This window comes from Styela clava, chromosome 6 (genome assembly GCF_964204865.1).
Source record: "Styela clava chromosome 6, kaStyClav1.hap1.2, whole genome shotgun sequence".
Taxonomy (NCBI): domain Eukaryota; kingdom Metazoa; phylum Chordata; class Ascidiacea; order Stolidobranchia; family Styelidae; genus Styela; species Styela clava.
Genome location: NC_135255.1, coordinates 9,474,236 through 9,501,994, shown reverse-complemented (window position 1 = coordinate 9,501,994; position 27,759 = coordinate 9,474,236). Strand labels below are relative to the sequence as shown.

Below are 27,759 nucleotides of genomic sequence, written 5' to 3'. Positions count from 1 at the left end.
TAAAGTTGCTTTAGTAGTCATAAATTAAATTTTGCCTGTTAAAAACCCCATGGCGTTAATTTCCAAACCCTTCTAAAATTGTATTTGTAGTGAATATATGTATGAAATATTTTTATATACCAATGTAAATGTGTAAATAAAAAGAAAATATACCCAGGTAGCGAGATTTTGTTGATCCGCCATCTTGTGGTTGACTGTGGGGTCACGATCTTATCCTTCGTCTCTTGTAGCGGTCAAGGCAGTCAGTTGTAGCGTTTGCCATTCATTCGTTTGTCGTTTCGTTTATGTTAAAATGGCGTCGAAACAAGCTGCTGTGAAAGTAGTTAACTGGAGTCAACTTTTGGAACGTACAACCGCTCAAACTAGACCTAGAATATTAGCTTTTAAAAACAAGACTGATGCTATCGTGGCCGCTAATTTAAAAGCAAAAGAACAGGATGCATCTATCAATTGGGATCATTATCAGAATGTAGTTACTGACCAAGCGTTGGTAGCTGATTTCAAGCAAAAGTTTGAATCTTTCAAGGTACGTGTTATTACACAATCTACTCCGCTGCTGGTTTTGTATGGTTCTGAATCAAAATGCAGACCCTGCATCCGGCCATCAGCAATCTGGCAATTCTATTGCATTGGCTATCATTTTTCGTTTTAAATGCATTACAGAGGGTCTTACTACTTACTGAATACAGCGCGAAACACCGCAAAGAGCGCGAAACAGCGTAAAAGAGCGCGAAACAGTGCAAAAGAGCGCGAAACAGCGCAAAATAGCGCGAAACACCGCAAAACAGAGGAAAACAGCGCGAAACAATAGGAAACCAGCGCAAAACAGAGGGAAACAGCGCAAAACAGGGGACACAGTCATTACCACCTCCTGCCACGAAAGAACCACCGCGCCTCTCGCTATGGTTTTATGGCGCTATTTCCGGCATATTTACAAGGTTATGTACCGGATTATAGGTCATCATGCGAAATTTTATCTACCTTTTTGGTGCTCCAGAAGTATGTGCAGCAATATGTCGCACAACCTGAATCCGCTACACACACACACACATACTATTTTCAGGTTGTGCGCCATCTTGGTGCACATACTTCTGGAGGTCCCTTTTTAACTAACCCTAACCCTAAAGCCAACCATATCCATATGGAAAATGTTCTAAATTATGGTACCCAAAATTTGTCACCAGCAGGGGCAGACCTGCCATTACAGCATTACTGGCTACATACGTTGGTTTGTGTTTTTAATTTGCTGCCGTGGTACTCCAACTCAAAACAAGGTGCCCCGAACTCATTGCAAAATTTTTTTCTGCCTCACACTGTTTCCATCTGTTTTGCGCTCTTTCGCGCTGTTTCCACACTGTTTCGCGCTGTTTTGCGCTCTTTGCGGTGTTTCGCGCTGTATTCAGTAAGTAGTAAGACCGTGCATTACAGATTTTTGTCAACTGCATGTAGACTACAAATTTATTTTATATGAAATGGGGATTTTACTAGGGTGCTATACCCAGTTGGCAACCATGGCAGTTTTGCATTCATCAACTTGCAGACTTGAATAACCTCATTCCAATATTCAGTTATTGAGAGGCGCAGTTCTTACCACTTCATGACAGCTCCTGCCACGAACGAACCGCGGCAGCTCTTGCCATGGTTTTATAGCGCTATTCTGTATTCAGTAATCAGTATTAACGGCATATTCACAAACTAATGTACCAAATTCTAATTGATCATGCGGAATTAGGCTATATCTACTTAAACCCTAAATCCATCAAGACTGTATCCATAAGAAAAACGTTCCAACTTACCCAATATTTGTCACCCTAAGGGACAGCCCTGTCCTTACGGCCCACCTGCCAACCTGGTTTTCAATTTGCTGCCACGGTAACGGCAGCTCGACATTGGTTTGTGGCAGCTAAAAAGTCAATTGCCATAGGTTTGGCCGTAGCGGCCATGATATGGAAATACCGCCATGGTTTTGCGGCAGCTGCAGACGCCATAGAATACTTAAAACTGCACTTGGTTATTGATGCCATAAAGCAAAGAACTGAAATAAATATGGAGCTGAAAATTGGGGGCCATAGTTATTGTACTATCACTTAGTTGCCTGAATGGTGGAAGAAGCTGCAACTGGCAGTTATATGGCCCACTTTACAATGACAAGGAGTCCACCAATTCTGTTGCACATACTTATCTTCTTTGAATTCGTACTTGCAAACGTACCAGAGTAATCAGTGGTGTGATGTAAATCTTATCCTATGGCAAAAACTTTTTAATGCTAATTATGATGAAGCAGTTTTCGAGCCACCATTCCTTACATAATGTAAGAATAATAATTCTGTTGCCTTGGTTAATAATTTAAAATCAAACAAAAATAATAAAAGTATGAAAAAGGTATTATGTGAATATTATACTGTGCATTTGTACTAAAGTCTAAGACATTTAGTGGATTGATACCCTTACACTTCACGATTGTGTTTTATTAAAATCCACAGCTACTGCTCCCGTATAACTAAAGTTATAGTCATAATTACCCCTGTAAAAATAACAAAATATTCAACACTAGTTTATATGGTGAGCAACTGAAATTGATTTTAGGAGAAAATGTCATAACTGATACATTATGTTAATCTGAGACATCCAATCATCAGAAAAATGAAAGTGTCGATTTATTAAAATGGAGTAAACTCTGATATTGTATGAAAGAATTGTGTAGCATTTGTTTGTGCACAACCTACTTTTCTGTGTTTTATCAATTATAGTAAGCCTGATTTAATACCATTACCAAAAACAATATTTAATTTCTTAATCTAAATTAAATTCTTTTCACTTTATTTCAGGTACCACAGCCAGTCGACAACAAATCTGCTCAGCTGAACGAAAAAGCGAAAGCAGATATTGCAGCAGTCACTAAGTTCAATGAAGAATTGGATGCAAAAATAAATAATATCAGAGTGAATCTTGATCGGCTACTTTCCCTCCCAGCTGTTGAGCAATTAACCATAGATGACATCTACGAGCACTTCCCTCAAAGAAGACCAGATTACCAAAAATATCCATATTGGCCACATCGTCACCCCAACGACTTGTCGAAGTTCTATGAACAGTATAGCTAGATATTCTATAGTTCATCACTTTTTTGGCATGTGTTCCACTAAATGTGTTAGAAAATAAATAATAAAATGTATATACGGTTTGCTTTGGCATGGTAATCAGACGAACCAAGTATTTATTCTGCATGAGGAGGGTGCGGTATTGGAGGGTGCGGTATTAATACAATTCGTCCGAAACTTCTGGTAGCTTTATTCTTTCACAATCTTCTCTGTCCATGAACCACAGCTCAGCAATTCCATAAATGTCACGGAGTGAAATTTCACTATATAAAGGTCTTGTTGGTTTGCTATTTTTAGAATGCCAATTGGTAGCATTAACACTGATGTATTTACCATATTTCACTTTCAACCAAATATTTTTCAAACGACGAGACAAAACAAGTGATGTCACGGAGTGACAAAAAGTTGAAGGCATAAAATGACTGCGATATATCAACCAAATTTCGTCAAAAGCTTCATGACATACCAATTATAATAACTTGTCTCTGTATTCTAGAAATATTAATTTCTACACTTATGCAAAATTTATTGTACAACAAACTTTTTTCAGGAAGCAGCCCAATTATACGGCCTAACCTAACTAGTCGCATGTCACTCCGTGACGTCACGGAATGACAAAAATTCTTTATCATTAAAATGGTATTAAGAATGTTGAACAATTAGTTGTATTAGTTCAAAATTGGTTATTTGTTTAAAATTACAAAACATTTAAACAAAAAATTGGCAAACATGATATATTTTGTATTTCTGCTCGTGTCTCCCTCATATTAATATGCTAAACGAGTGCACTAACTTTAATAATCTATATAGTTAAGTAAAAAGCTATGTTGCACAGACAACATGAAACAGACATAACTATTCCACTCCTATATATCTGGAATCTTATTGCAGTGACTTGACAAAGAATGGGCAATTCAAAATACAGAATCTGGAGGATCCGTTAATGCAATTCAGTTTAGGAATCTCTGCACCATGCGATGATTTTTGTTATTTGGATATCTAATTTATTAACCATAGAAAAGCATTTTCTTTTGCGTTGAAGTCTCTCTTGTTAGGTAGTACTTGCATCTGCTTGCAAAGCACACATATTAGCAGTAGCAGTTTTTTGACAAACATATCATATTTCTTTTACATTTCATCCTATCGGTTAACCCGATAAATGGATATAAAATAAAATCCAGATGTCGATGTTAAAACTTGAGATTTAATATTGTTTGTGAATTATTTGAATTCACTTACGCGTTTTACAAAAATGTCGAATTATATTGCAAAACAATGCATTTTGCCATATTTATTCTGCCATTCCAACAGATTACATATTTTTTCAATTGTAGTCTGCAATAAGTTCGTTCATATTGTTCAAAACCGGCACATGTTAGGTCAAATATTTTGGTCATCGATAGTTTTAAAAAAGTTGTGGGTAAGATCCAAAGTAAGTAGAGGGCAAAGCGGAAGAATTTGCAGTTCAAACCCAATATCATAGTACTTCACGTACAGAAAAATAATATTTTCCAAAAATGGCATACTCCGTGACGTCACGGAGTGACGAGATCTCTTGCAATGCTGCGAAAGAACAAGCAACTATCAACTGCCAAATTATTGGGCTCTATCCCCAAAGTGGTGTCTCAGTTTTTTGAGGCAAATAGTTATTAAAATATATCAGATATTTAAAATAAAGGTCAAGGAGTGACAACAAAAGGCAAATTCCCATCAGCTCTGTTTTGCCCAGTGTTGCCAATAGTGCAATATTTATATTAAGCACAGATATCAGAGGTAAAACTTAACACATACTTTGGTTGAACAAATACATTTTAAGGTAACCTAAATAGCATGAAAGTTTATGTTATAAAACTGAAGAAAATCATCAATTATTCCGCTGAAGAAAAAACAATTATTTTGAGCCGTAAATGTACCTTCTAATGCAATTTTAAAAACTTCAAGTTGTGTCCTACACTTTCTGCAGTTCAATATTTCAATTAGGCAAGATATAATTTTTACCAAATTTTCAACTAATTTATGGAATTGCTGAGCTTCACTTAGGTTGTTGCAAGTTCCTTGTAACAATGAATAAAGTTTTCCCCCTAGTTGTTTCCTCCAGTTTCTCGAGCGACAAATTGTTGCCGACCCCTGATCTACTGTCTAATATTCAGCTCACACATGTCCCCTTTTTAAAGGGGTGGCATAGCTTAAAGTAAATGCCCAGATTCAAATCATCACATATACTTCGGATTGTATGGAAACAACAATAATATATTATCAAACCTATTTGAATATTACCACCAAAAGGATAACAAATAAACAGTGAAATAATGCAGTATTGAAGACGAGAGGTTATATATTAAAAAGCAAGACATGGCAGGAAACATTCATGCAATAAATAGGTGAAAAAGGAACAAATTTTCATCACTTTAACAAATCCTCAGTTTCTCAACTGTTACCATTTTTCTTGCAAGCTTATTTTTTGAATACTTCAATCCAAGCCCATCACCAATTTCACCAATGGCATCTAAAGCCTGTAGAATGAATAAAGAATACTGAAAATAGATATATAATTTATTGTGCAGTAAAAAGAAAGACGGCTCAGACACAAATATTTTAACTCCGATTCCAGCTGAGCGAAATTCCAACTTTGGGAAAATGCAAACATTCTTTTGTCTGTTGAAAGTGAGTCAAAAACTACTGATTCCCGAATACAAAAATTCAACTCTTGGAATCTTGAAATGAAGACCCATCGAGAATATGAATAAATACACGTCAAAGTCCACATCTATGATTTAATGGAGTTGTCTGGGTCTTTCTGAATGACTTTAATCAAATTGAAAATACTGAATAATGTATTTTTGTTTCCCATTTTCGTTTTCGAAGATAACACATCATTAAAAACAAGCATAATGATAAAGGGAACTTGGATATTGTGTATTGAACTGCAGGTCCTTTCTCCTTGTTTACTTTCTACTTCGGGTAGGTATGTGGTACTCACCACAAGGATGCTTGAAAGAGATAGTACTAAAGTGATAAGTAAAAATAACATGATCTCTTTCAACGAAATAGTAAGTATATTGTATAAATTCGATGAAAGAGATCATGTTATTTTTACTTATCACAATATGATTAAGTTGACTTATTGGCTTTAGTTAAATAAATTAAATATGAAAATCCTATTCCGCCCTATTTGAGTAAATGTGTTTCGGTATATTGAATCAAACATACAACACAAACCTCTCGGATTTGTTTCTCAGTATGAGCAGCAGAGATGCAAAATCTGACTCTCGACTCAGTGAGAGGAACGGCAGGAAACCCAGCAACAACTATAGCAAACCCCCTGTCCAACATCTCACGACTGAATGGACTAAAAATAAATGGCAAATTAGTAAAGCGATAAAATGTTTTTCGGATCGTATTGATAAAACTGCTTTGCCTAGAATCAGTCAATATTTATTAACACACAATTCTACACCATCATTCTTCATCCTCTCTTGGCATGATAGTAGTCGCCCATGACTCTGCTCAGAGAAAGTGTTTTTTTGTTTCCGATTGAGTGTACCTTGCTTTGAGCAAATTCCCTTGAAAAAATATTATTAACAAAAAGAGGGAAAATCAATTTTTTTTTAGTTTTTGTAGTAAATTTTGTAGTAATTCTGATCATTCAAAATTTGAACCCTGGAGTTTTAAACTCCACAGCCTCGACTCAGAGAGACGTCTATAAAAACAGGAAATTAACCAAAGACAGCACTGAAGTCAAAAATGAAAAAGTTTAGGCGAGCTGTTCTCAAACCCTTGTGATAAGGATACTCTCAACATGTGTAAGCTCCTGCTACAATGTACCAAATAACTCAATCAAACGCGACAAGGTCTTCAACAAAAGTAAGAAACACTAATTTTTACGTCAACCGGTGAATATCGATATAATAAAACTTGGGCTTTATGAAACCAGTGAGAAGGCCTCTGCAGTGCTACCTAGTTGAAGACCTTTGCTGGTGGCCATCACTTAATGGCTCACAAAAAGGGCCGAGATTGTAAAACACTGGATTTTCGCCATCAGTTAAAAAAAACTCCAAAACACACCTCAGCTTAGCTGGCATATAAACCATCATTGGAACAACTGGAGAGTCATTGTTTCCACAAACTATGAATCCACGTTCTTTGAGTCCTTCACGAAACAATTTTGAATTCTGATCTAGTCTTAAAATCCTTTTGTGTCCATTGTTTGGGTCATCCATTTTCAATAAACAAGATATGATCTGCGATGAAAAATTTAAATGCAATGCTCAAATATATAGCTCACAAGATGAAATGATTGACCAATATGGCAACATAATACCAGCCAATTGAAAAAAGAATTGTTTCGAATGCTATTATTACATTACATGACAGAAATTTGAGGAGAAATATTAGGTAAATATTAGGTCCCTTATGAAAAAATATAAAAGTCTTCCAGCATTTTCTTTGGATTTTTATGTAATCAAAATGTGAAATTGTGTTTTTCATTATTTCCAAAAAATGTGATTTTTTTCACAATCCCAACAAGGACGAAAATTTAGTGGCAAAATGATCTGCAGGTCCATTTCATGTCTAATAAAATAATAATAAAATCAAAATTGGAAGTATATCGATTTCTCGGTTTCAAAACACACAGAAAAGCTAAATTCTCAGTTTGGCAAAGATTTATTATCCCACATTTTGTATAAATAAAGTCATAATACGGTTTTTAATAAACATTGAGTTAGTCAACCAGTGAAAAAACTATACAATACTTTTCACTCGAGATGAGAAATCTTTTACTGGCAATTTAAATTAGCAGCTATCAATTGAAAACTATTTTATTTCAGACATTTATTATCATTGAAATTCAGCACATTGACACCACTTTCTTTTGAGACACTGCCCGACCAATGTTTGACTAGAGGCGTGTACTACATTTATTTTGGTATAATGGAATCAAGAATTTACTTTGGCTTTCATTTTATTTATAGAATAAATATTAGTTTTGGTTTATCATATTTTCTTTACACTCTTTTATGTGTCATCAGTTTCACATTTCATGACAAATTTTTGTTCTAATGTAAATAGTACGACAAATAGTCGCACAGTATATACGTGTTAAATATCATTGTAAAAGGCTTTATTTATATACTCAGTGTCTCAATGGACGTGGCTTGTCTATTATCAACGAGATATCAAACAAAGTTATTTCACCTTTATACGCAGAACAATATGAGAATGAATTTGAAGCATTATTGTGAAAATTTTTTTGTTTGAAATCTGAAATCTTATTAATTAAAACCGTTTAAAGCAATTTTAGAATTCAATTTTTTAATTTCCCTCAAAGAATAATTATCAAAGTTGTCACATAATGGGCACGAGGCTGAATACACTTTTGGCTGCTACACACGTATGTGAGCTATCATTATTTGAACTTGTTTTATGTGATATCTTGTTTTGTGTTAGACTATGATCTAACGTAAGCTCACAAATATACTTGTCACTTTGTGGAATAAGATCATGTTATTTCTATTAAGATAACAATCATAATTTTATACCTGCTGAGCCACTGGAGGTGCCATAGATGACGCATAACAAGCTGAATGAGAATGACTTTTCAGATGTTCTATGATTGTCTGGAAAAAAAAAATGCATTCACAAAGTCAAACTGATGTTGATGGTTATCAGTAATGTACAGAACGAAAAATAATACAACATGTTCCCCTACCATAGGGTAATGATAAACTAATTTTAATTTGATATGTCAAATATTCAAATGTTTTCAAAGTTGGGACAAAATGCACTCAGTATTAAACCTAATAAACCAATCAATCATTAAGTCTGCAGTAGCCTCGACATTAGTTAAAGTATTAAAGTGTAACTTTATTGGATTGACAGGTTGAAATTTCTGGTGCAAATCCTACGCCACCGCCTAAGTCATGATGTATTAAGTTGAATTGGCAATGACAAACTGAAAAGTTTCCGGGCTTTTCAAAAATAAAACAGTTACTTACGTAGAGCTTATGTAGAGCCATGTTCGAAGCGAAAGGCATGAAATATGTCATAAAAAAATTGAGAGCATTTAACTTTGTTCAACTGACAAAGCCGCTATACTGGCTTTTTTTCCAATATCCAATTAAACAAAATTGAGCCTGAAAACACAAATATCTTACTTTTCTTCCTCCAATATAGCCACCAGCCGCTCCAAAACTCTTGGTAAAAGTTCCCATCATAATATCAACATCATTTGGATCAACACCATAATACTCTGTGACACCTCGACCACTCTTTCCTATTGCTCCGATACTGTGTGCTTCGTCCAAGTAAACATATGCTTTGTATTTTTTTTTTAATTCAACGACTCCTGGTAGATTGATTATAGAACCTTCCATGCTGAAATATATGAAAATTACTGCCTATTAATGATACAAGAAAATATGCATTATATTAATGGAAAAAATTATTTGCATTGAAATTTTTTCGTTAATACAATAGGGTACTGGAATACTGTGTATTGAACTGCAGGTCCTTTCTCCTTGTCTATTTCCTACTTGGGATGTTGCTACAAGAATGCTTGAACGACATAGCATTAGAGTGATGAATAAAATAACAAAATCTCTTTCCATCAAATAGCAAGTATATTTGTGACCTTTCGTTAGACCATAGTCTAATTTCTTCAGTCAAAATAAGATAATAACTTAATCAAACAGTGATTCGCTGTAGACTATGACCTGACGAAAGATGACAAATATATGTGCTATTTTGTGAAAAGAGACTATGTTATTCTCGATTTAAAAGGGATGGCACTTGGTATTTGGTTTGGATGATATCCAACAGTATCTTGAATAAGAAATGTTTTTTGAGAACCAAGATAAACGGAGTTGCTTAAGTTTGAGTTTAAAATTGTCCAATTTCAAAAAATCAGTCACAACAATGATTTGATGACATGGATCCATATAGATGAATTCTAATTATTTATAAGAAAGATTTATTCTAGAGGACCAGTTTTGACCAGTTCAAACTAGTTTTGTCATATCTGGGAAGGTTCAATAAACTTGGTTATGAGCCATTTTACACCCTGGATAATCGCGATGGGCATGGGATTTGAATCAAAGATTACAACCAAAGAGGCCAGCATAGTTAAGTCTAACACTTTAACGAATAGGCTCCCAAAAGTGTTGTTGAAGTTGTTCCTATTCTATGAGTATATTTTGAATAAAAATAGTTCGAAGCCTATCTTGCCTTCTACTTTACCTATAAATTCCTTCGACTATGATCAATATTTTTCTCCATGGTATGTGTTTACGAGGCTGTCCAACTACAATTGCATTTCTCAATTTCATTTCTAAATCTTCCATGTCATTGTGTTTAAACACATTTATGGTTGCTCCAGAAAGTCTTAAATGAACAAGAATAAGTTTTAAATATTTTAAAAGTGAAAGTTATGAAATAGTTGACAAAGAATCGAACATACAAGAAGCTTGCCTACCAAAGAAGGAAAAGATTTACGAATTCATCCCGGGGAGAGGAAAGTCCATAAGACGGCTAAATGATATGGCAGACCAAGGCCTCGCATCCGGTTAACAGTCCATGTTGAGCATGCGAATAGTCGGCCAGTTATTTATATTCAGATGCATGGATGTGATGGTTGAGGGAACCAACCAGGGGTTACGTCATAGGTTCTCAAAGTGCTCCGTACGGAGCCCCAGGGCTCCGCGAGATAAACCCAGGGGCTCCGCGAGCTATTCTATTACTTTTTAAAATACCGACTTGGCTCATTTAAAACTATTCCTAGAAGCAGTAACAGCTTTAATAAAATTTGACAACAATATAGCTTAGAAATATGGCAAAGTGGCGGAATTAAAAAATGACAATATTTATAAGCAGGAGCGCAGCCAGGATTCTTAAGAGGGAGGAGGTTAAAAATTGGAATCGGAAATTTACGCGTAACATTCTTGGCGATTAAAAAAAAAACGGATAACGAGATTTCTGTTGCGTAAAATATTCAATTCATGTCCGATGCGAGCATTTGAAGTATCTTATCGTAATAATTTAATTGTGCTCATCGTTACTCACGTTCGATTCGAGATTACTGTTAGTGTTAGGATTACTAAAATGAAAAAATACTATTCTAAAATAACATAAACTGCCAACTACAAATAAATTGGAGTCGTATTTTTGCGATCTTGGGATTTGTTAAACTTGATTTTTTCTTTCGCACTCGATATTATTTTTGAGCAAGATATCGCCGTTTGAAAAATCACAAGGTCTTGGAAAAATACGAGTGATTGAAATTTATTTTAGCGCATGCGGCTCCGTCGGTAGTTTCAGAATGGAAAAATGGTACATCGCGCGCATAAATAATTGACTGTGTTTCAATTTCGCAGTTACTACGATGCATAACCGAAGAAAACCTAACATAACACCAAATTTTGTGATTTACAATATCTATAAGAGCGTTTTTTTCTCACGTGAGTCTGCTGAAACAAAACTTATAGTGCTATCTTCCATTTTGAGTTTGGTTCTAATATTTTAGAATGCCGCTTTTTAAGCAAGAAATTTGAATTGCCGATTTACCTCTTTATTAACTATTATTTTTAGCATTTGGTCGGCGATGATTATAATATGGTTACATGTTTTTCACATTGAACTCATATTTCCCCACGAGAACAAAAAAGCAATTATCGTCGTCATTGTGGAACAATACATGTATATGACGAAGGAAATTTTGATTCAGGGAGAATAAACACCTGCGTAAAGATGTTTGAGGTTTAAGTCTTTTGGGTCTTCCAAAAATGTCAAGAGGGGAAAAGATTCAACCCCTAATTTATTAATATGTTTGTCATGTGCCAAATTTACAGCTTCAGTATAATACAACTTATCTTTGAAATTTAGATTTATTTATGACTTGTATTAACCTTATTAAAAGGGTTTAGTATATAAATTGAGTAAAGTACGTTTAACTTACTCAGGAATATTAATCGGAAAGTATCAATTTTAACATTATTCTGAGGCTCCGTGAATAATAGTCAACCTTTTTAAGGGCTCCGCAACACCAAAAGTTTGAGAACCCCTGGGTTACGTGAACCACCCTACGGCGGTGAGGAGTCCAGCAACTCTCTTGCACATAATTATCCCAACTGGATTTGAAAATGCATGTTGCATATTCTTCATTTGATCTCTTTGTCGAGGATTTCAATGCATAGGAATTTTTTTAGGCAAGTCTGCTGAAAGTTGAAAGAAAGGTTTTGAGCCTTTACCGATTTCTAAAACTGGGAGGCACAAAAAACACACATACTAGGAACAACATATTCATTAATTGCTATGATGGAGACTTGAAAGACTGAGACTGAGAGCCTGCAATGATATTTCAATCGAAGGATTACTGGCAAAAGCAATTAATGAAAGAGTCAAATAAATGCAGATTGCAGATGTTTCAATTTTTTAACAATGCAGAATGCATAAAAATTATGAAATGTGCTTCAATCGAAGGATTACTGGCAAAAGCAATTAATGGAAGAGTCAAATAAATGAAGACGTTTTAATTTTTTGACAATGCAGAATGCACAAAGACTATGAAATGTGCAAGTAGGCATGAAGTAGAAATGTGCAACTTGTTTTTTAATTTTTTTTTTATCTTAATGACGTATTTGAACACCTGTATGTCTTTGAACAAAGCTCTGCAAACGCAGCTACTTTGAAAAAGCAAAATCTTCTCGGTTCTGCAACTTCTGCATTGCCCCAATTTATTACACTCTGAGTGGGGTGGGGGGCATGGAGTTTGAACCTGTGAATCTGCAATGTCACCACAATTAAGTCAAACACTTTAACCACTGCCCCATAGCACCCAAGGCAAATAGTCAACAGTGAATCTGACAAAAATATCTACTTATAAATCTCAATAAAGATTTATCTTACCTGCAACCCAATACTAATGAAGCATGATTCAATTCATCACTGAGAATCAAACAACCTTTGTCAACAAGACAAGGAATATTCATTGAATTTGTAGCGAAACCCATTCCGAATGCAAGACAGGATTCAACTCCAAGATAATTTGCAACAACTTCTTCAAGTTCCTCATGGAGAACAAGATTTCCTAAAAAACAAAAGAAGCATATTTATAGATTCACCTAAAGCAGACACCCAAGAAAATTTTTAACGTTTTCATATCAGAATTGCCTGCCACCTCACCCAAGGTGTAAGAATGTGGGTAAGCAATGGCAGGCCTTTCAAATTATAGTAACTCTTCACCAAACAATGCTCGAAAAACGAATAGCCTTTATGAATACTTTGTATAAAGAGATATACCAATAATAAGATTCTATGTTCTATAGTGGAACTCCCAACACAGATACCTCACATGAATTTTGTGAATACCACAAAATTCCATTCACATGTATGTTTTTTCACACAACTGTTAATAAAGTCAAGTAAGATATTCTTATAAAAACTGATTCCACTGAAAGTTGTGCAAAAGATCATTCATGTAAAATCTACCTTTAAGTCTTAAAATAGAAAACAATCATTCTATGACTGGCCTTATTATTTCGGCCAATCTTAAAAATTGGTATTACGGCAGTGTTAACTCTAAGCAAATTATGAGTGCGAAAGTGCTTCGCAGTCGGAAAAAAAAGTGCGAAAGTGCTTTTGCCAATTTTAACAAGTTAGGTGCCCTAGCCTTTCATATAACCCATTAAAAACGGCCTAGATACTTGAAAAAGCGCTCCTCCGGTTAATATTATGAATTAAAGAGAAGTCTTTTCCGAGTTCCCTTCAAGGAATTCATGTTTAATTAAAACAAGCGAATTCATCGGCAACGAAATGACATCTGCTAACACCTGCCCCTACAAAACTTTCATGCAATGTATCACTGTGTCAGTTGCTTACTCGCGTAAACAGCAAAGACTTCACATTTGTTACTCCTTCCATCTAACAGACACGAGGCAGGCTGGAAACCATATTAGTTACAGGGTAGATCGTTTGTACAAATCCGGTGCAAAATAACCCCCCCCCTGATATCCTGAAAATTAATGTTGAAAGAGAATAACGCATTATCAGATATCGGACATCCAGTCGCGATATTCAATCGTTCATATGCACAAATTTCACATTAATAGTAATTGCTACCCAAGTTTGTGAAGTTTAGAAACCAACAAACAGAAAATAACTTATCCTAAAACACAATTAAAATTCAGTCGGCAATAAATTCGTCGCCAAGACGATGCCATACAAAACAAAAAGATTTGGTCGCGAGAGTTACGTGTGTTGTTTTTTAAGCAGAATGTAAAAAAAATTATAACTAATAAACGGGAGTTACGACGCCCTTTACACATCGTGTGTATTAAACTTCCCTGGTAAGTACTATTATTATTGTACTTATACACCTGTTGGAGTATTTCGGACAATTTCGAATTTGAAATAAATGAAAACCCGACATATAATAAAGACGCAAAAGAAAAATGAACATTTATTGAAAAAGTTATTATTTAAGAAAGACAACATGATCGTACAATTCCGCCAAAACCTCGATGTTCGCAAGTGAGATGATAAATAAATACTTCCCTGTATTGGATCCATTACCTTTAGGGTATCGTTGTTCTGCCAACAAACAGCCGGGTGCAAAATATTTCCGTCCTGTGATATGCTCACAAATATTCTCGATATTAATATCATACCCTCGCGTATGTACTTTCTATTAGCTCTTTAGTGATCCCTTCCATCCTTGGCCAAGTCATGTTTCGAATATGTGAACATTTTATTCGACCATACATGGCAGGCGGGATGTTAAAATTGTAAACAAGAGAGAGGTAAAATCAATCGCGAGTTTCGTTATAACGGCTTGTTTACGAATTGTTGCGCCTGTTATCGTCCAAAATGATTACATTTGTTGTATTTTGAGGCATTTAAGCAGTAATAATTAGGGCATGACATCATCAAAATCGTCAAGTGAGATCTTGAAATTGCAAATTCCGTAAATAAAATTGTGAATTATTCGGTAACGAATTCAGCTTTAATGACGGTCGGGATATTGTTTTGTTGAAAATTATTATTAATGTGAGAGCGCCAAAAACATACAGTCCATACCGATGCGACTGCAATTTATATGGTCGCAATTGGTGTGGCGCGTTTATTAATAGTGTAAAATAAATTAAACGAATATCAATTATAACCAAGCCTGTCAGCGTGTTTAATTTCTGTGGGCAGGAATCGTAAAATACCATCTTGAGACAAATTCACTTCTATTATAAAATCTTAATTTCAGTTATTATCGTTATACAAATAACGTGTGGCAACTTTTTAATTTATCGTCGACCAAAAAACCGCCCCACACTCGTCCAAACGTGTGTCGAGCTTGAACGACAGGAACAGATTCATCGACGACCATAATTAAGGATAATATGTATTTTATTGGGAATGCAAAATAAATGTAACAAAACGCATTTTTTGTGATATAACTTTGTATTTTCGGAAACGGGTTGCCGGGAAAGGTAAAATTTGATCTAAATTAATTGCAAAAAGGTTTTATTTTAAATGTAACAAAACACATTTTTCGAGATACAACTGTAATTTCGGATACCGGGTGTCATGAAGTGTAAAATATGATCTGAATTAACCGTAAATAATGTTTCATTCCAAATGTATCATAACACATTTTTTGCGATATAACTTTGTATTTTCGAAAACGGAGCGTCTCGAAAATTATTAATCTAATGTTTTATCTATAGTCTAACTAACGTCTGGAACACATCATTTTCGGGGAGAACTCTAGCCCGCGAAACGTCATTTAATTTAAAATAGAGAATGTTTCACGCATTTCAAAACGGAAAATCACCAGTACGTGGACAGGGATTCAACCATCCGGATTCAGTATTCTATATCCCCCGTGTCAGAACTTCCTGAAGAATGGAACAAAGAACCCGTCAAACCGCCGCGGAAGAAGGGGAGTATTTTTTGCACTAATAATTAGGGCGTGACAATATCAAAATCGTCAAGAAACTGGTGAATTTGCAAATTCCATAAATAAAATTGTAAATTGCTCGGTAACATTTCAGCTATAATTATCGCCGGGGTATTGTTTTGTTGAAAACACGTTGAAACTTGACGGAATTAGTTACAATTAGCGCCTGACCTCTATTAGGCACTCGAAAAAAAAATCACTCGAGCCCAATCTTTTTAGCATTAAGTCGCATACGTAAAATATCCTGTAAAAGAAGTGCTGTTCATTAACGTCATCTCGTCTTATGACCACGCAGAAATGCCTTTATTGCCGAATTATTCAATCACTATTTTAAATCAACATTCAGGATTGGCACAATTTCAGACTTGCGAAGTTTATCACCATAGAAATACATGAGAAAGTTAATTATCGTCTTAATAAATATCTGCATCACGGTATGGACAATAATATTACCATTCGCATAAAATTAGGACGGTAAATTTACAAATCTTAATTAAAGCCAACGCAAATGTTAATTTGAGTCCTCAATGTCTTCAACAGCTGTTGCCGATGTGAACGAACGGGTAAACCCGAAATATAAAACTTCGATGTCCGCCGACCCACAAGAATTCATATTTGTAAAAAAGAGAGGGCGGGAATATAGATTACCCAAAACCTGGATATCGCCGCCAAAACGATCGGTGACAAGAACAATTAGCGATTACAACGGAATTAACCAGTAATTTCAGTAAAAAGGCTTTGTTGCCGATTTTTTAATGTTTCCACTACGTTTATTCCTTAAAAATATTCGATTCAAAAAAATATTGAATTTTGCCCACCCAACCTCGCATATCAATGAGAAATAGTTGTGTGAATATCGCAAAATTCCGGAAAATGCCACGTCCTTTCAACATTGTGATTACAATAAAATGGCACTTGATGGTATTTTGTGTATTTGGTGATTTTGCAAATCTGTGACATGCTGCTAAAAGTTTCGTCTGATTTGAAAATCGTGCAGTTTGGTCACAATTCATCCAAAGTGACTATAAGACGTAACACTTTTATAGTCATTTTGAATTCATCGATATCATTGATAGTCACATGACCACTCTCGTTCAAAGAAACCCACTGCGTATTATTCCAACATCTGGTTTCAATCACCGGGAGCGTTTTTTGCGGGAGAAGCGGAATCGTTGTGCTTGTATAATAATCATATTATAAACAAGAATTTTGCCGTTAATGCAAAAGCTTTATCTCCTATGTCTGCATCTCATAGGTTAGAATTCCGGTAAATATCGTTATTATATGCAGAATTGAGTTACAAAAGTACTAGTATGTTACTTATTTGTCAACTTAATACTCGAAAATATTTGTTAACTTTGAATTTTTATTCCATTCGAAATCAGAAAAAAGTGCTATTTCTCTTCAAAATCGGAAAAAAGTGCTATTTCGCAGTCCATAAAAAAAGTTGCGAAAGTGCTTCGCAATTTTCGCAAAAAAGTGCGCTAATAGTGAACACTGTATTACGGTAATGAGGATATATGATAATGAATGAAAACAAGTTGTCATATGCTATTTTATTACCGTAATACTGACATACTTTGTAATGAATTTTGTGCTTGATTCCAAATGCCACAAAGATTAACCATGAAAATCATTTGCTTTTTAAACAATATTTTTGTACAGAAAAACATAATCATTGGCCAAATCGGTCTACTTTGTCCATAAATCTTTGATAAAAAATAAAATGATTTATTTTACAAATAGTAGGCTATCTTCCAAACAGAATCAGTAGATACGTGAGATACAAAAGTGCTTGCCAACAATCTACTCCTATCACAGTTGAGTGAACATGAATCAGACTATAAATCCTGTGATCCAGAAAGGAAACAAAACACCGAATGACAACTTTAATAAAGACCATTTTGAGGACGAATTGTAGTTACCCTATTCGAACTACGGTACATTATTTTCTATATTGTACAGCATACAAAAATAAAGCTTCAGAAGAGTTTGCGCATCCAATCAATTACCATGAAACTTAGGTACTTTATTAGCCTATTCCAACAATTTTTGCAAAACATTACATATAATGTGATTAAAATAAACCACGAAATCAGATTTGGCATCGTGGTATAAATTGTTGGTCATGTAGGACGCTTTCCTGTGAATGAACTGTTTCCATAATAATGCTATATCAGCGTGACTCCAAAAACAATACACACAAATTTCTGAATCTGAAATTGTAGAAAATTTATTGAACATTTGAACTCCTGTTAGTGTATGATTTATTTTACCCAAACCCAAAAGTAATCTAGGACGCTTGCATAGAAGTTATGTTCTCTCTGGAAGTTCAAAATATCCTGGTCCCTGTACTTTGAATTCTCATAGTTTTCAAAACTTTTTTTGTTTTTAAAAAGTTTCTCAGAAACTAGATTACAGGAATCACAGAAAAGAAAAAAATCTTTAATTTACAAAATGACAGCTAATCACGTTAAAATTTTTTTTTGAATAGCGCTATTTTAGAGTATTTGATTTCAAGTAAATATAGGCATTTCAAAATACCAATACTTCCAAATTTCTATCAGATAAATCTTTATCCCGCCAATATATGCATTTTCAATTTTATTCAGGAAAAACAGTTATCAAATTTTAACCAATCAAGAAAATTGTGCTGATTTACTACACTATACTTTGGTAATACAATATTGAATATGGTCCAACTTAAGATGTACAAAATAAATTAATATTAGAAAACATTTCAACGGGTTAATATTCGAAAAAGTAAATTTATGATTTCAGGACTACATAATTTAGAATATTTTATTTTAAAAAATTGTCATTTTGAGCTTTTGATAATATCTGATTTTGCAAGGACAAAAACATAGACTTGACAAAAAAAATAGGCATTGCCTATTTCAAAATCCCCGCATTCACCATTTTCATTCAGTTCCCATAAATGTATATTGATTTATGCCATTTTATCTGTTTTACATGACTCAATTTTAAATATATTCAATATTTGAAAATGTTATTTCAGAATGTATTACAAATACTGAAGATTATTCATTTATGACCTTTCCAATGGCGTCAACATTCAAAAAGTAGGCACCTTGAATTCTACAACATTAAAAATTGAAACAGCCAAATACAGTCACATATTTGTAGAATTTTTCAAAACTATAGGATTGATGAGAAATTGTAAACATGACATCATGTTCATAAGAAAACATACCTTGAATCAAGTATGATCCACTGATAAATTAAGCTGTTCACAGCAAGTAACTAACTTAATTTGACATAATCCTAAAAGCTATAAATAACTACAATAGTCCTGCAGAGCAATAAATCATATAATTAGCCAGCAGGTTTGAAAACTGAGAGGGTGATCTTTCAAACTGGGCGGTTTAAAGTTTAAATTGCACAACCCTAAATTTGAAATAAATATTCGAAAAAAAGTGAAATGAAATTTACTCAAGATTTACTGTGAATACATAAATGTAAAAGGAATTTTCTTTCCGAATCATTGACTTTTATATATTCAATCTTGATTTAAATAAACAATGGGGCGTTTCGAAAAAAAAATCAAATCAGCCTTCAGGTTGGTTTACACACACCATGAGTGACAAAAAAGTCAATAGATTGAAAAAAAGATAAGTCCTAAATCACAGCGGTAAAGTAACTCAAATGGGACTAGAATTGTAAAATTGTTGCTTAGCAGATTATGCATGTGTCGAGAAAACAGTGTTCCCATTTATTAAATTGGGAACTGGGATTATACAGCATTGAGATCGGCTCACATAGAAAAACCGTGAACAAAAGTCCATCAACGGAAGATAATATAGGCTATTACTCAAAAACTATTTCAAATAGGACACAAATTATGATATTGTTGCTCGCTGTGTTCCCATTTATATTATTTTTTTGAGAAAAATTTTATTTCAATGAAAATTTAAATGATTATATTCATGTTATCCTTCACATTGGTACTTTCATTGATCTAAAATCCATTAGCAACGTTTTGTTGATTAGAAATAATATTTGAGAAAAGGCGGACAGACCCACTACGCAATGTCACTCCATCATATTAATAATAGCTCCTTAAAATATTTTACATTCCATTACTGAGATGGTTCGCTGAAATAAAGAGCGTCTGATACGTTAATGTGCATTGAAGCATAAATGTATTGATTCCGTCAATGACATCTTCAAGACGAAAACTTGAAGTAACAAATAAAAGTCAATGGAAAGTGTAGTTGAATATTTGATTGATTAATTAGACAGAATAGTAACATATGTCATACACAATCATTGTTTTATAGAGGCAGCGGTATCAACCCAAATTTTTTAAAAAATTAAATTTTGTGAAATCCACAACCTAAGAATATGCTCAAATACAAGCTTGAAATTTATAGTGTTTTTGTGGCCCCAAAAGACCAAAACAATCAATATTTCATAATTATTATTTTATCAGAAAATATTTCAAAGTTGCACTAATGAGAAAGGTGTGTTTTTAAAATCATGGCATGGCAAAATAGATCCTGCTAAGTTTATGCAGAAATACACAGCAGACTTTTCATACATAAAATCAATAATTTTTATGTTTTAGCTAAAAAACCAAATATTAGGATTTTCAGGTGAACCACACAATTCAAGAAACACTGCTATAAAGGTACAGTATCAAAGCAAGCCCATGTGATTTAATAAAGTCTATAATTTGTGTGTTCACCAACCCAATTTCCCAAACGTTTCACTTGCGGGTTGACCCACGATTATGTCTCATTATGTTTTAAGCCAACCAATCTGTTTAGCAACATTCCGCAAACATCACGCTTGAGTAAGTTTTTACGATAAAGCTATTTGATTGCACATGCTTGTGGTCATGTATATGGTAACCGTTTCCGATTGACAGCAAATTTATTTATCTAAGGCTGGAGTGAAAATATCAAGTGCCTCAGGGATATTTCTATCGCACGTAGTATGCTGAAAATTATAGGTGCAAAAGCATTGCACGTTTGCACCAACACTGTAATTATTTGTGATTTGTGAGTCATGCTAAAAAATGAGATGCTTTATTCTTATATCTACTGTACAAAGTGAAATGTTTTTACTGTATCAAAATGTAGGTTTAAATTATTAATTGTTATATTATTGAAAAACAAATTACCATGAGTAGTTTATACATATATGTATATTACAAAAACCCACAATTTGATCGAAAAAATTTGACAATTTAATATTCATAATATAAACACTGATTCGATTTCTGCATACTATTTTCTTAATTTATCAGAACATAACTGAGTTCTTTTTTGGTCTGACTGCCAGATTTTATTTACCCGAAATAGTATTTTTTTAAAACATTTCGAAATATTCCTAAAAAGGATGTGGTTATTGTGGTATATCAACATAACTAATTTGGATGTAATCAACTATCAATTCAATTTAAACATCACAATAAAATTCAATTCTGATAATGAATACAACAATTTTACATACATAATGAACCAGTAACCAGTGACTATCAACCTGAAAATTGAATAAGCTGTTTTGAGAAAATAGTTGTCCCTGTAACTTGTAATTAGAATATTTTGCTGAATTTTGCTTTAAACAATGATTCGATACCAACTTAATAGCACATATTTTAATATTTCCAGCAATTCTTATTTTTATAATTTTAACATTTGCCTTTTGTGACTTGAAACCCTCGATATTCTTTGCTTGATTAGAAAGGAATGTCCATAGGCCATCTGTGCATATATTCAAAAACTAGATTATGAATATACAGCTTATTCTCAAATCATAGGCTACTATAATTCACATTCTGAGCTATTTTTCATCAAAATATGCTAAATTTTAATGGAAGATACCGCATGAAACATAATCTCACTGTAAATATAGAAAATTTTATAAAAATACCAATATTTTCGATTTCATATAAATATAGACATAATAATAAGCTGTTATCATAGTGAAGCAAATATATATAAAACACAATGTGGCATGTGTGATATGATTGGAATTTATAGCTTACTCTTTTCCGAGTTAAAATAGAGAATCAACAAACACCACAGAATTTATACTGATATATTGAATAATATACGATATTCTGTTAAAGCTAAAAACAACATTTGATCGTATTTGACTACTCAATTTTGACATCCCTGTAATTCTAATCCTGCAACAGCCAAAATTGATTGGTACTGACCTACTTCTTTTCTTGAGCTGCAAACACCAGCACCATATTTCCTAATGCTTTCAACTGCATCTTCAGAACATGCTCCTGTATTTTCAGCAAATCCAAGATAATTATATGAACCCAGATTGACGACATCTTTCTGAATTTCTCCTGTAAGACTAAAATGAAAATGTGGTAATATTAACAATGTATACTTACTTGTATTTTTTAAATGAGCATAACAGTATATTATATTTTTTTAATGAAATTCCTTATGAAGCAAATAAAGAAGATTGTTATATGAGTGAATTTACAGGCAACAACTAGAGAGAGATGGGAGACTAGACAACAACTAGAGAGACTAGGAAAACAAACATGATTATTGATTGTGCTATATATTGACTTCAACATAACTCAATACTTTTTTGTCTTGAGACATCACAGCCAACCGAGTTTGATTTATTTTAAAATTTTCTAATACAATGAGTGGAGGATTTAGAGGAGATAGAATTCATAAAAACATAATAATTGTATTAATTGAAATGAATATCAACATTTTGACATGATGTGTGCCTTTTAAATGTGACTAAATTTAGCTCTAAACTATTGCAAAAAGGAATGTTGAATTACTGCCATTTACTGGACTCCCACTACCAGAGTACTACTTCGTTAACTCCTTGTGGTATAAAAACAGTATGATACAAATTCTACACATATATGATAACAGAATTCTTTTTTTTATCATTTTTCAAATTCCCAAATTTTTTACCATTGACAGGATTTTATTTCATATAATCTGAAATTCTCAAAAAATTATCCTAGCTTTAGTGCAAAATCAATCTATTCAAATATTCAAATTTCAGTTCAGAATTATTATTATCATTATGATGTCAGAAGTAATATTTAACCATGACTATAGATGTACTTTCATGTTATGATGATACTAAATCATATTTTCGTAAAACAGCAAATGATAGCTTTGGATATAATTATTAGGGAAACAAATTACAGTGATATACAAACCATACTAAGTTATAATAAAAAACATTAAATGTTGAACATGCAATTAAAAGATCATAAAAGTTTTAACGATACCCTGAAGACAAAAACTATTACAGACAAGAATGTAAGCTATCTCTCAATTTCACACATGAATGTGAATGGATGCAATAAAATAATAATAAAACAAATTATAATAGACAATGTATTTGGGCCAATATTGATTAAGATTTTTTATTAAAAAATGCAAATTTAGGTCATGGATAATGAAATCAACAAACTTGTTAAAATTTCAAATTAATTCCCAATTCTAAACAATAAAGGTGTTTCTTGTTACTAAGAATTACGTAATTTAGGTGGCACTTTTATAATAGCAATAGGTTTAATGTGGGTGTGGTGTGGTGAAATCTTGGATCGCGTTACCACTCTATGTCGAGTACAGGAATGGTTGTTTGTTTCCGATGCATGGACCAAAAGATTGTCCATTGATGGTGGAGGAAATCAGTTACATGATCTGCTCTAAGTTGGCGAGGTGTCCAGCAATTAAATTATACATAAGTATTCCCTCAAGATTCGAACCACAGCTACCATAGGTGCGATTGCAAGCGTATTCTGAACACTTGAAAAGGTGTGCCAATCACTAAGCTAAAATAACCAATATGGTATTATGTAGTTATTGTATTCAGCCTGGTAAATATATTCACAAGATTGGAAATCTACTCCATACAGTTCTTTGGTGAATTATTTTCAAATTTGCCAAAAATGAAGTGTTCATGGTTATCTTCTATAACTTACTCAATATTCCATCCTGAGTTTCGATAAGTTCTTTTAGCAATGTTAATCGTAGCACCAGGAACACTGCATATGGGTCTACTCATACAATCTCTCATTCTGATATAAATATTTCTGGTATAAAAACTCTCAAAGCTTGCATAGAGTGGAACGAAGTCCTGAAAAAATAGATAAACAGTTGCATAATACAAAAAATGCTTTTTGAAGTAATAAAATGCACTACCAACTAAAAAATATGAATTTTGAAAATTGGGTGGGTCCCTTGTATTTGGACATAAACAGAATTGGTGAGAGATTAAAATTTAGAGGTCGAGATATGCTTAATTTTTGAGCAAGAGAGGGAGAGAAAGAGAGCGTAATGCACTATGCAACCAAGAAACATACACTTTGAAACATTGATAAGACATTGCATATTAGTCTGAGAACCAAATTCGTAAAAGGCTAAAATTTAAAAAAAAAAATTTTTCTGAAGATTCAAGCAAAACTCCTGAATCACTCAGAATACGGTAGTTATTTTTGCTCTTGCATTATATATATCCTTGCATTATATGTATATGCTTCCACCAGTGCATAAGCATAAAAGGATAAGTACCAATTAGTACCATAATAGAAAGATGGTCAAATTGCACAATTTTTGACTGAATAGATCAGTAATTTCACTCTGATAATGACTGGAAAATTGTCCAATTTTTTATGTATACCGGAAGGTGTAAATATTCCATTTGTGATTTTGATAAATTTTTATATTCTATCGAAGGATTTGAACTAAAATGATACCAATGAGGCTGTCTATCAAGTTGTATCAACCCAATACATTTTATACCAGTACAAAACCTGGCCTAAATGGCCACCCAAGAAATTCAAAATTTCCATTGGAATGGAACTTATTACACCCACATGTACAAACAACATGTTTACTTCAGACGATTAAACAAATACAATCATGGTTTATTGGCATACCGACACACTTTGTCATGCAATGTAAAGAGAATGTAGACCACTCAAGCACATAATTAAGGTTATATATTGGTGAGTATAAAAAAGCTATTTGAAGAAAATACAATCCTCAAATTTACCACAAATAGAGACTAGTAAATCCAAGCTCATAAATTTAAATCAGATAAAATGTTAAGCTGACATTTGAAATATTTAAAAATTACTGTGTTCCAAATGCGCAAGATTTAAACTTAATATAAGAAAAATTATATAATCTGTACCAAATTGGGTATCTAAAGCCAAATTGGAAAGTTTACGGTCCCAAAAATGAAGTAGCTCTTTACATATAAGAGGCTGCTTGTGTAGATCCTTGTTAGGAGCAGAAAGCATATAAATATGTTGTATGAAAAAGCATATTTTATTTCATAAAATTTAGCATGTATTGTGATTTGCTCTATAACATATACAAGTATACATAAAAAAATCCCTATTGATTCATATAACGATTAATAAGATATGATCATACAAGTATGGGTGCACAATCTGAACCTTATTATCGCTTTACCTCAAAGCAAATTTACATAATATTATAAACTTGAGAACAAGTATCTAAATTTACAGTCAACATATCGTGTTTGCCTAAATGGGACATACTGTAGCAGGTATAGTTTATATTAGGGTGGGATGGATAGCTTTCCAATCAATTTGAGAGTTACTCTTAAACTATAACAGTTAAAGCAAACACAATTCTTAAAAAAATAAACATTTTAAAGATCAGTAATGTGAAGTGCCATGATCTCAGTCACCTTATCCAAACGGGAAAGTCACGAATTATTAGCATAAGATTATCCACAAGTCAAATAAACTATCAAAAGTAATAATCGATCCACCACTGAATAATGAATGAATCAATAGAGAAATTATTCACAATCTAGTCCAAGGGGTCAGTTGTGATAACATAACATCATGATCGGAAATTTCCCACCTTCTTATAATAAATAGTCAATATCATACCTTCATATCATTGCTCTCCATGGCACCAATAGTTTTTTCCAATCCATGCTTTCTCATAAAATCTCGAAGAAACCCAAATAATGTCATGATACCGTAGCTGATATGAGATAGCATTGCAATAAATATGGATGGCTTCTCATGATCTTCAATAAACGGATGTGGTGTTCCGTTCTTTTCCTGAAAATAAGATCTCCAATAAGCTGCTTCGTTTTATATATTTTTGGATTGTGCTGCATTAAGTTGCATAATGTCACTATGTTTTCAATTAAGTTCCCTAACTAAGAAACTTGTTATAGTCGGTTGGACAACGTAATGTGGCATGCTAACAAACATAAAAATTGAAATGTACCTGAAGAAAATTTCTTTTTTAGATATCGATTATGAGTGCTGATTTAAAAGTATTTGGAAAATTTGGGAATTTGAAGTATATTGTGTATTTACTTTTTTGTTTTTAGAATTTTCTTCAAACTTTTTTGATTTTTTATTATTTTTCATTGTATTTTTCTGTATTGCATGACAGTTCCAACAAACATCACCAGCGGCAGCCAAATCCATTTGATTCTTTGAAGAAAATCATTGAAATTGGACAATAAGCAGTTAACTGTAATAATACCGTAATATTTACAACTTTGCATTCGTATATAGACACAGAAAAAAGATAGATTAACTAAAAGCAATATTAATTAGGCTAGTAACAAATATTATAATGAGAATTTTTTAAAAGATTCACCAATTAACAAAAAATTCAGAATAAAAACATGCTCTCAGAAAAAAAGGATATATAATCTTCAATATATAAAATAGAATATGAAAACATCCATTAGCCTATGGATTTTGTGTGTTTACTGTTCCAATCGTCAAGTGTTCAGAAACAAACATTATCCAGAAAACTGATATAACATAAGTTCCTGACATAGTCAAAAGTTGTAAGTTTGTTCATTAGTCATTTACCAAATAAACTGTGTTAAGTTATCACACATCAGAGTGAATGGTCATGCAAATTATTTTACAGTGAATATCAAACTATTCAATAAAGTTGCAAGTTTAATGAGAGCAAACAAAACTAATAAAATTAAATTGTAGTGAATTATAAGCACCAACAAACGTAAATACAAAATATGAAAGAATAATAGAATATAGATAACCAAGTCAGAAATATAAGATATAGGTAGAATAGAGAAAACATAAGCAAAACAAGACTCAAAATAGATATCCACAAATGCATAGAAAAAATGCGCAAGAGTAGACATAGAAAATTACAAGAATTGTTCTAAAAGTGCTGTGTAAACATTATATGGGTACCTTCAAATCAAAGAAAAAAATTATAGCGTCAATGCAAGATTATGACAATTGAAAGTGAAAAAATCAATATTATGACAATTGAAATTGGACACAAAAAAATTAAAAAAAATCAATGCAAGATTCACAAGTAGCACACATAAAAATCGAATTAAATTTTCTTAAAAACTAAAAATTCGAAAGTTAATCACTATCCGAAGAAACATTGTTATATATTGTTATGCATTTTAGATTTTTAGTATCATTTTTTTAGGATCATACAATTTTAAAAGCAGTCAAAGTGTTAGTTATCAAACATGCAGTGTCATGCCAAATTTCCCAGAGTGCAATACTTCATCTACATACTTGACCCGAGCATTTGGTTCCAACCGCAGTTTCACAAATAATCAGACAAATTCATTTCTAGCTTAACTTCTTCCATTCTGAACATATTTGACATCTGAGAGATCTACATGGCTAAGTATAGGCTATCCTTTTCATATCCATATGAGGAAATCTTGAATTATATTGAAATACTG

At 33.1% G+C, this 27,759-nt stretch overlaps 2 protein-coding genes across 4 annotated transcripts; one reads left to right on the top strand and one right to left on the bottom strand.

Moving 5' to 3' along the window:
- Positions 1 to 202: 202 nt before the first annotated feature.
- On the top strand, positions 203 to 3,175 carry LOC120330937 (ATP synthase peripheral stalk subunit d, mitochondrial-like). Its single transcript, XM_039397928.2, has 2 exons — positions 203 to 526; positions 2,829 to 3,175. The coding sequence occupies exons 1-2, from the start codon at positions 293 to 295 to the stop codon at positions 3,102 to 3,104; spliced, it is 510 nt and encodes a 169-aa protein (XP_039253862.2). The 5' UTR covers positions 203 to 292; the 3' UTR covers positions 3,105 to 3,175.
- A 2,149-nt stretch (positions 3,176 to 5,324) lies between these two features.
- LOC120331720 (serine palmitoyltransferase 2-like) lies at positions 5,325 to 27,727 on the bottom strand. 3 transcript variants are annotated; one of them, XM_078113563.1, is made up of 12 exons: positions 27,587 to 27,727; positions 26,384 to 26,543; positions 25,943 to 26,119; positions 23,996 to 24,150; positions 22,232 to 22,380; positions 13,002 to 13,182; positions 10,338 to 10,481; positions 9,257 to 9,476; positions 8,642 to 8,719; positions 7,167 to 7,342; positions 6,321 to 6,450; positions 5,325 to 5,614 (listed from the first exon to the last, which is right to left on the bottom strand). In XM_078113563.1, exons 2-12 carry the CDS (start codon positions 26,495 to 26,497, stop codon positions 5,510 to 5,512), a joined length of 1,629 nt encoding a protein of 542 aa, XP_077969689.1. In that variant the 5' UTR covers positions 26,498 to 26,543; positions 27,587 to 27,727; the 3' UTR covers positions 5,325 to 5,509. The 3 variants fall into 3 exon arrangements, with proteins under 3 accessions (XP_077969689.1, XP_077969690.1, XP_077969691.1); XM_078113564.1 differs by having other exon boundaries at positions 26,384 to 26,503; positions 27,587 to 27,724; XM_078113565.1 differs by lacking the exon at positions 26,384 to 26,543.
- Between the last annotated feature and the right edge of the window lie 32 nt (positions 27,728 to 27,759).

Coding starts and splice junctions, on each gene's coding strand:
- LOC120330937 (XM_039397928.2), top strand. CDS start 293: ATGGCGTCGAAACAAGCTGCTGTGAAAGTAGTTAACTGGAGTCAACTT. Junction 527..2,828: donor AAAAGTTTGAATCTTTCAAG/GTACGTGTTATT, acceptor ACTTTATTTCAG/GTACCACAGCCAGTCGACAA.
- LOC120331720 (XM_078113563.1), bottom strand. CDS start 26,497: ATGGATTTGGCTGCCGCTGGTGATGTTTGTTGGAACTGTCATGCAATA. Junction 26,120..26,383: donor AAAATTCTAAAAACAAAAAA/GTAAATACACAA, acceptor TCTTATTTTCAG/GAAAAGAACGGAACACCACA. Junction 9,477..10,337: donor ATAGTCGAAGGAATTTATAG/GTAAAGTAGAAG, acceptor CATATATTTCAG/CATGGAAGGTTCTATAATCA.